General features: G+C 34.4%; 1 protein-coding gene across 2 annotated transcripts; it reads left to right on the plus strand.

Moving 5' to 3' along the window:
- Positions 1-644: 644 nt before the first annotated feature.
- Positions 645-3,247, plus strand: LOC137711426 (uncharacterized). Of its 2 annotated transcripts, none has more exons than XM_068450667.2 (4): positions 645-801; positions 903-1,079; positions 2,575-2,685; positions 2,871-3,247. In XM_068450667.2, the coding sequence occupies exons 2-4, from the start codon at positions 963-965 to the stop codon at positions 3,099-3,101; spliced, it is 459 nt and encodes a 152-aa protein (XP_068306768.2). In that variant the 5' UTR covers positions 645-801; positions 903-962; the 3' UTR covers positions 3,102-3,247. The 2 variants fall into 2 exon arrangements, with proteins under 2 accessions (XP_068306768.2, XP_068306767.2); XM_068450666.2 differs by having other exon boundaries at positions 646-801; positions 877-1,079.
- The last annotated feature ends 6,877 nt before the right edge of the window (positions 3,248-10,124 follow it).

Raw genomic sequence — 10,124 nt, forward strand, 5'->3', positions numbered from 1 at the left:
ATCTTGATACTATTTATTTTATCTTTTATTATGTCCTTATCGTTAAAAACTCAAAGTTTTCAAGTTCTTTTTATTATTTTTTTATTTTTTTCTTTCTAAGGTGACAAAATGTAATTGGTTAGTTACGTAGGTAACATAAAACAGATGGGTATATTTACAAGATATTGAACTGTTTTATACATCAAGTTTATTGTTCATTTTTAATATTTGGCATATATTTATCTATAAATTCAGTTACTTTTAAAGTGTATAAGTATGTTTTAACCATTTTAATATAGAAGTATATGATTAATATGAAAATAATGAACTCAAAACTAGCAATAAAATACAAAAATTCGGAACGCTTGAATAGAAGAATTCAATAAAACGAAATATTTCAGAACTTTTTTTATTTCAAAATAAGTTGGCTAACTTGGGAAAAAAAAAAAAATTCACATTCTAAATCTATCTCAATTTCCCCCTTTTTGTTTGTTTGTCTTTTTTTTTTTTTTTTTTTTTTTTTTGTGAAATTTGAATTCGGAATCGGTTGGGTTGAGATTGGAAATTTCAACGGTGGAATATAAAATTCTATTCCAACTTTGCCCCCGTGTGTGTGACGAGGCATAACAGGTAGTTTGGGCATACAAATGGACTTAAACCAACCCCCACCACCCCCCCCCCCCCTCGGGGGGTGTGCGTCTGTGTAACTGAAAACAGCACATCTCCCACAGACGCCCAAACAAAGCCCTACTATGCTTCCTCTCATTTCCGTCTCCTCCAGCAAAACAGCCAGCCATTGCTTCCGCTCCACCGCCCGTAAAGGTCAGAAACGTCGACTGAATTTCCGAATTTTCTCTGATTCCAAAGAGTATATATTTCTGATTGTCGGTCCATTAGGATGCTTTGAATGCCCTAAATTTAAGATTTGATTGCGTTTGAGCTGAAATCGATGCGTTAAGAGGTGGATGAGAGAGTGAAAAATTATGAATAAGCTGATTGAATTCGGAAAGAAAGCTCTGTTCTATGCGAGGGTTCTTTCCGGCTACGAAGAACGGAGAATCCGATCGTTTCGGTTGGAGGTTGAAAAGCGCCTGAAAGAGGTCAGTTTTATTTATTTATTTTTTCAATTTGTTGATCTTGCATTTGTAAAAATTAAGCTTCTGTTAGAGAAATTCTTGTTATTCTTTCATTTCCGTCCGATCGACGCTGTTTTTGTTCCGTAATTGTATGAAATGGTGGGCATATTATGTGGAGATTATTAGGCTGAGATGAAGTATGATGACAATCTTTGTGGACATGTGAGTTGAGTTCATATTGTTCCTTTTCTTTGAGCGCTAGAATTCATCGCTTACGCGGTGTTTGGTTGCTGAAATGAGCATTGAAATGAATTCAATTAAATAAGAACGGAATGTGGGAGTTATATGATGGATCAAGGAGAGTTGAAAATTTGTTGGAAATGCGTCGGTTGGTTTAATCATATTGGAGAATGGGAAAACAGTACTTTTGTTTGTTTTTCCAGATCCATTAAGGACCTACGGTCCGGTGATGTACGTACATGTCAGGCGTTTGTAAATAGCTGAGATTCATAACCTTAACTTAGGTCTTTATCTTAGGTTCTTGTTAGATCAGGACTAAACATAAGGTGCACCCAAAATTATGAGCATTTTGGAAGAAAAATATTAGATATGCATTTCATACGCATTCAAAGATGTGTTTTTTGGTTGTGTGAGGGAAGCATGTGTATTTTGATTTTTCTTCCATGACTTTCTTTGTTTGAGACTTCATTACTTTCTGAAATAGTGCCACCATTTGTATTCCCTTCCCCTTGGTTTATTTATTTCTCTTTTTCCTTGGCTTCTTATTCTGGAAACGGTTAATGTGATAGAATAAATTTCTAATAAAAATACCCCTTGAACATAGAGGTTAATGCCGAAAGTGCAAATGCATAGGCATTAGGCATTCTTTCATCCACGAAATGTACTACTGTAATATAGGCTTACCTTGTTCAAGTACTTTGGCAAATGATTATGAAAATTCCCTGGAAACTTTTTGGCTGTCTTGTGTGTCCACAATGTTACCGTCAAAAGGATGAAGGGACATACAGATATAAAGGTGAAAATTTTACTCCTAAACCCTGAGTTTATATTCTGTCTGACTTTTGGTGATAAGATAAAAGTTCAGCAGAATAAGTGGGACTTTAATTGTGGAGGAGCAATTGAAACACATCTTTGTACACCAATTTCTTATTGAAGCATTTTGAGAAAATGAAAGTGTTTGGCTCATCAGTCAGTTACAAGCAACTTGATTACACTCAGAAGCATAATATTTGCTTTCCGAGCTCTAAAATATATGCAATCAAGTTACGATGGAATTTTTTCTTAAGAATTAAGCAGCATGTAATAGCTTATATATGGATATCTTACTTTGGTTTGTACCTTCTTTTCTTTCCCCAGTCGCTTTAGTCTTATTCAGGTTTAGCGTTCACTACCTCTAGTAAATAGGATTTTCACATTATCTGTGGCATTTGTTGCCTTAATGCTTTGAGTACTAATTTACTGTCCCCATTTCTTTTATTTATTGACTGTCTCTCTCCAGGCAACTGCGCGGAAGTTAGCCTTAAGAAAGATTCCTGAACAAACTATATTATCGGAGGTTCGCCGTATGGTCGAGGAGATGCAAACTTTAAATAGGAAGCTGGAAGAAACTGTAAGTTTTATTGTCATTGCTGAGGCGGTGAGGCCATTTGGAAACAATTCACAAGTTAACCTTCGGAAACATTAGGGAATATGGCCCAAATATACTTGTTGCTTTTAAACAGATGCTTATCCCAGCAATGTAGAATGTCATGTTGTTTTAATTTGTTTTTGTCCTTTTGTCTGCTGATGTACCAGGAGGCTCAAATTGAAGAGTACTTCAAGCCGATTGACAAAGAGGCTGAGATGATTATGAAAACGCAACTTGAAGGAGAGGAGAGGACAATGAAGGAGATGATGAAAGCCATGCATCAGCAGGCTTTGCTTGAGAAAACAGAAGCGGAGAAAGAAGCACAAAAGAAATTGGAAACAGACCAGAAGAACCAAGAGTCAAGACCCAAGACCCAGCATCTACAGCGGCCCCCTTGAAGCTTAGGTGAGATGATTTTGTAGTACGAATATGTGTAGCTTTAGGATGATTCCTGCAAGAGCGTTTTATCAGTTTTGACTGTTTCAAAAACCGTGCTTTGATATGAATATAAACGAAGTACTTAGTGTACTTACAAGTTTTACTACTTCTTTGATTATAAAATGGGTTTTGACCTGGCTACTGAGTATTTATATCGTGTCACCGCCACACCTAACATGCTTCTCTTACCTTGCTTTCGTTTCTTCCCAATTTCTAATCCAATTTCAAATGAAGTATGTGGTAGTTGAAAATTTGGCTTAAGTAATTGTAGGGCTGTATGGAATTTTGAAAACACCTCTTGCCCTTTGGGAGACTAGGCTGTGCGGTCATGGCTTCTACTCAGCCCTTGTTCCTTAGGTCACAAGTCAATCAACTGTGAGAGTGCCATTTTGCCCTTTTTACAGGAAAGAAAATGGTATGACCGTACTCACCATACCATGTAATTTTAAAGCCTTTTTAGGGTTTTTTTATGTTTGACTTTTACTTTTGACTAGAACTAAATGAATGAAAATATGATCTTGGAATATTGGAAACATTAACAAAATGAAATTAGCCTGGTCAAGTTTCTTTTAACCTAGGGGCCATTTTTCCAGTTAGGGGTAAGGGGTAAGCATTTTACTGATAAGGCCGATCAATCCAACAATTTGAATTGGTCGTAGCGAGTTCATTCCTAGTTTTGGTTAAAACGCATTACAGCATGTTTGTTGTCAATTCTTTCCTCTCGAAAGGATATTATTCTAACAGAAATCGAGGATGGTTAATTTTTCCGACGTGGTTTTGTGTATTTGTCGGACGTGATTATATAGCAGGTCGTCTTTTAATTGAGGTTATACTTTGGTTCTTGATTTTCACATATGAGTTTTGGATAGACCATTTTAACCATCCCTTATTTGTAAAGCCTTACCGTTGAAGAAGTTGAATTTCTATGATGTCTGGAATTTCTAGTTCGGTATTGTTTGTTGGCGTCTGTGTGATTCTGTTAATTGAGATAGTAAAAGCCAACTCCAGTGAGTTTAATTATTTTATTAATATGTGCAATTCGTGTTTCAAAAGGGCCATAAAATAATAGCGTTGCTTTGCAGCAGAAGTCTTTTCAATTGAATTTGATGGACTCTACTCATTCCACTTTGTCTAACATGCAATTGAAGGGGTACATAGGCGGAGTGATTTTCGCATTATTTTTAGCCTCTTCATAATTTCTTTTTTATTTCTAATCATTTAATTAAATGAATCAAACTTAACTAATGGACAAGATGAAACAAGATGGAAGCTTAACTTTTGGCTGGAAGCGGTGGAAGTTAAAAGTCTTTGCATAAGTAGGTCAAAGACTAGTATATGGAGTGCAAATTTAGTGAGAACCGGGGCTCAAGTAAGATAGGGTGAGGATTGGAGATCAAGAAGTATCAAAGAGTGAATGTTTTCGTTATCTTAGATCTATCTTGCAAAATAACAGAGCATTAGATGGAGATCACAAACATAAAATACAAGCCAAATGGATGAAGTGGAAGAGTGCATCGAGTGTTGTGCAATCGTCATATGCCACCGATGCTCAAGAGAAAATTTTATTGGACGGTAATAAGGCCAGCAATGCCTTATGGCACAAAATGTTGGACAGCCAAAAAGCAACATTTCAAAAAATGAGTGTAGCATTCCGTTAGATATGTGGGCATGGGAGAAATGATAGGATTAATAATGAGGATATCCGAGGTAAAGTAGGAGTGGCTGTAATTGAAGATAAAATGAGAGAAAATCAGTTATAATGGTTTGGACACGTGAACCGGTTAGAAGAAACAATTATGAGATGGAGGCTTAGGGCAAAAGAGGTAGAAGAAGACCTAGAAAGGCTTTGAAAGAGGCTATAAGAAAAGATATGGAGTGTTTGAAGCTAACGGAAGACTTGACATAAAACTAAGTGCAATGACGTTTGAAGATTCATCATACAATCGATCTCACTTAGTAGAATAAGGTTTGTTGCTGTTATTGTTGTTTATGATTTCTCTTTGAGTTTTCAAACTTTGCCACTTGAGGTTTAATGTCAAATCCCGGCCCGGGGGGGGACCCCACTCCACTACTGTAGCACGATAATGTCCGCTTTGGGCCCCGACCACGCCCTCACGGTTTTGTTTCTGGGAACTCACACGAAAACTTCCCGATGTGTCACCCATCTTGGGAATGCTCTCGTGCGCTACTCGCTTAACTTCGGAGTTCCCATAGAACTCAAAGCCAGTGAGCTCCCAAAAGGCCTCGTGCTAGGTAAGGATGGGAATATACATTTAAGGATCACTCCCCTGGGTGATGTGGGATGTCACAATCCACCCCCCTTAGGGGCCCGACGTCCTCGTCGGCACACCACAACCAGGGTTAGGCGCTGATACCGATTTGTCACATCTCGGCCCGGGGGGACCACTTCCCGAGCTTGCTCCACCACCGTAGCACGATATTGTCTATTTTGGGCCCCGACCACGCCCTCACGGTTTTGTTTCTGGGAACTCACACGAGAACTTCTCGATGGGTCACCCATTCTAGGAATGCTATCGCACGCTACTCGCTTAACTTCGGAGTTCCCATGGAACCCAAAGCCAGTGAGCTCCCAAAATGCCTCATGTTAGGTAGGGATGAGAATATACATTTAACGATCACTTTCTTGGGCGATGTGGGATGTCACATTTAAACATTGTCAAATTCATAATACTCGAAATACTTTATTGTTCTCCATTAAAAAAAAAAAAAAATTAAGTATCTATACTAAAACCTCAATAAATATATCTTTGATATAATAATAACTCTGGTTAAATAATAAAATATTTTGGTCCCCACTAAGGTCACTGTACTAAAAAAATGCATAAGATAATAATTTTCTATAAAATACTTTAAGGCCTTAAAATATATGATTTTAATAATTAATGAAATACACACACAAAATTAACAGGTACAATTTCATAATACATACATAAAAGAGTTAACACTTAAATTCCCATAATACATATATGTAGGAATTTTTTACTGAACAATTTACATTTTCTCAATTCAGCTCATCCTTAACTACAAGTGGCCCTCTACCATAGTGGTAGAGACGAGTGTTGTCCTTGCACCATGGTGTGAATTTGAGTCATGTCGTCTCCAATCTAACAAATCTATCATTTGACATAAAATAAAAAAATAAAAAAAAACCTCACCCTTAATTTTTTGCAATGCATACACCACATTCATTTTTCACCTCATCTGACAAATAATATGTTAACCTTTTAAGAGCGTTTGATATTATTAATTGGCCGATGGAGATCTGAAACTTTTGTTGAGCACATTGCCACTAATCTTTTCTACGTGACGAGGGATGCTCATTATTATAGTCCACTATGCTCTCCTTATCACATCAATCAATCTTGATTTTCTCACTCATTTTAAGGGAGTCTAAGAGATTATGTTCTATGTACATGGAACATCTTGAAACAAGCATCTTCTAGTTCTTAAATTGTCTCAAAGTTTTAAAAAAAATCATACATCTTTTTTATTTAAAAAAAACATGTATTTTTTGTCAAAATAATAATAATAAACTATAAACAAAACAAAATTTTCTTATTAAATTAATAAATATTCATTTATTTATAAATAGTAAATTATTTATTATCGATATAATCATAAGTTTTCTCAATCTTTACAATATTCATTTTCAGAAATTTTGCTGCCAATTCAAAATAAACATATATTTTCCACCACAAACTAAAAATTGAAACAAGAACCGTAATTTTTTTTTTTTTTTTTTTTTGCCATAAAAGTGTGAGTTTTTTTTTTTTGCCATAAAAGTGTGAATTCAAACTTAGATTAAAACCTTCGTCAAACTTTTATATTTAAAAAGGACATTATACCAAAACTTGGAGTCTTTGACCGTCTTTGACCCTCCATATATACATACATATATATACATACACATATATATACATACACACATATATACATACATACATACATATATACATACATATATATATATACATACATATATATATATATATATATATGTAAACAATATAGATCAAGAATGGAGGATGAAGTCATGAAGGCATGTAGGCAGTTACGTTAGGTATCCATACATTACTATTGATAGAGAAAGGCACTCAGTTACTTTTGAGTCTTTGACAGTTATTGGTCAAACAATATTAAACAAAGGGATAAACTCTTTTTCATTTCCATAATATGCTGATTTTTTCATTGAAACCTTTCCAATTATAGTGGTCATGTATGTATAGATAAACAAAACCATGATTTCTTCCTACTTCTTAAGCTTGGGTGTCTAGTTTTTTTACTAATATTAATTATAACCGCATCTGCAAGTAGTGAAATATCTTAGTGAATATGATATTTTTTTAGATCTATTGTGTCACGGATTCAAACTCTACCTCTCCCTGTAATTTAAATGTTTTTTTTTTCTATACAATGATATATTTATTTCAAGGTATGAATATGACTAAAATCATAGTATTAAGTGGCGCAATTTAGATGTATTTAGGGCATGATTACATAGGAGTATCATTTTCATTATTGTGTTACTAAAAATCAAGAATTCGAAAGGAATGAGTATGAGTTTCATTCACATGTTTACTAACAATTAATCAAGGAATGAAAATAATAAATGCAGAGTGGTATCTCATACTTAAAAGTGAAGGTATAAGATTATTACGGAGAGTTGTTTATCTCATACTCAATCTTTTATATCCATATTTTTTTATATATTCATTTATTTTCACAATATATAAACATATATATTTTTAGGGTAAATTATCTTATCGTGCCTCAAATACTATCTCCCCCAATCTATAACATAAAATATGTGAGTACCACCTCTTCTTTTTAAATTAATTTAAGTAAACAAAAGCTAGTTTGAATAAAGTAGGCTGTTTGTGGTCGCCCGCGGCCCGCCCATGCGTAACGTTCGTTCAGATAGGTAGGTTTGGACTGGCATGAACGATGATGCAACCAAGCGCTATCAATGGGCTCAATATGGTCATGTTAAACCAATGATCTCCTTCCACGTGTCATTGCTTTCCGGGTTTGCAGTGAAATGTGGCACAAAGTGGTGGAAAAAGGATTTTCGCCGGATCATTTTTCTAAGAATTCTATGATCTCACTTTTTCATCGTACATCGTGCGATCAGAAATCATTTCAAAATTTAAAATTTAAAATTAAATATGAATAATACCTAACGAAAATTAATCACAAGATCGGCGATGAACAAATGAGATCATAAGATCTCTAGGATTTCTAGAAAAAAGATCCCGCGATAATTCTTTTTCCAAAGTGATGCATGAGATGAGATGAGGCAGCGTGGACTTTGAAAGCCTAAAAGCTATCGAGAGTTGGAGTCGCGACACCACTTGATTGAAACGGTAAAAAGGATGCTTCAATGGCTTTAAAATCTAATCTGGGGAAAAAGCAGGTTGCTCACCTTCCTAGTGCGCGCAGGCCTTTGCCTAATATTTTTGCACCCCACGTAAAACTTATATTCCAATTCAATATACACGTCATATACCGTTAACACAGAATTATTGACACGAAAATTAATGATAAGGGCTTTGTATCATGTAATTTATTCTTCAAATATTGAATCGAATCTGTTTAACGCACTCAGAAATATAACAAAATATAATATTCGAAAAACACATTAGGTACATTGTTAAATCGGTCAATCTGAACGGGTTAGATAAGGATCTGGAACAAGACTACTTTGCATACAAGTTTTATCCTGGAAAGCTTTATATGTGACATGAAAATAATTTTGTTTCAATAAGAACACGTCAAGTGATACTCTGGTGGAAGAACAATTTTATTATTATAAACTCTACGTATAACGAATTACAGTTTAGGACATGAAAAAAACCTTTTTGTAAAGGTGTTGGTACCATTTAATGTGAGCGTTAGTAGTGTAATGCAATTACGTCCAAGTATAATATCTTATCTTTATAATGTAATATGACACTCACAAGGCAAATGTCGACCTTGTTACTATATAAATTATGACATTACTATTATTATGTAACCTTGGAATATAACTTGAACATAGTGTAACCTTACATTTCTTATAATTCACAAGTTGAATGTTGACCTCGTGTTGCAACATTGTTATAAGTTAAGCTAGGGAGGTCATAAGTGACTTGCATTGTGTAATTTCACAACGTCCCCTAGTAATAACCTACATCCATAGTGTAATTAGCAACATCGGTTGTGTAATGCAATCACGTATAAATGTTATTAACTATAACATTGGTATTGATGAGCTTTTTTATTTATCAAAGGGCACCGTAGATTTTTTATTTTAAACAAGCGATATTGAATAGTAAACGAGAGGTCAAGACTTCTAGTTCAAGGAATGAATGCTCTTAATAAATTGAATTATAAGTAACATAGTAGTTGAATACATCAGTATTCCATATCATGTTCTGGTATATTTATATATGACATATTTTCTTTGTTAAATCAAAACACACAAAAAATACTTCTTACTGTATTTAACAAATGAATTATGTATGGTAAATTAATTAGTTATTTACGTAAACAACGAATGATAAGATATATATCATTATATTTTAAAAGAAATAAGTAATTACCATTATATATTGACCATTACATAAGTAATCTCCGTACTCACAACACTTTCACACACTCATATTATCGTGAAGTGCACAAATATTTTTTTATTTAGGATAGATATTCACATACTCATATTTACCTTCCACATCCTTGTTAATTTTTGTCATTGGTCTACTTCAATTCATTTTATCCTACATCCGATGATCGAGAGAAGTGTGCGAAAAGTAAAATTGGATGTATGGATAACACTACCCTTTATTTATTATATGGGAAGGGGAATTCCAGCAGAAGATTCGGGTTCTAGGACACTTCAAGGGCTTGTTTGTTTTACTAGATAGGTATAGGGATTGTGTTATTTTACCCTAATAAATATGATTTAGTGGTATTTTTTTTTAATT

This window comes from Pyrus communis, chromosome 6, assembly GCF_041283825.1.
Source record: "Pyrus communis isolate YQ-2024b chromosome 6, ASM4128382v1, whole genome shotgun sequence".
In the NCBI taxonomy this organism is placed as follows: Eukaryota; Viridiplantae; Streptophyta; class Magnoliopsida; order Rosales; family Rosaceae; genus Pyrus; species Pyrus communis.

Coding starts and splice junctions, on each gene's coding strand:
- LOC137711426 (XM_068450667.2), top strand. CDS start 963: ATGAATAAGCTGATTGAATTCGGAAAGAAAGCTCTGTTCTATGCGAGG. Junction 1,080..2,574: donor TTGAAAAGCGCCTGAAAGAG/GTCAGTTTTATT, acceptor GTCTCTCTCCAG/GCAACTGCGCGGAAGTTAGC. Junction 2,686..2,870: donor ATAGGAAGCTGGAAGAAACT/GTAAGTTTTATT, acceptor CTGATGTACCAG/GAGGCTCAAATTGAAGAGTA.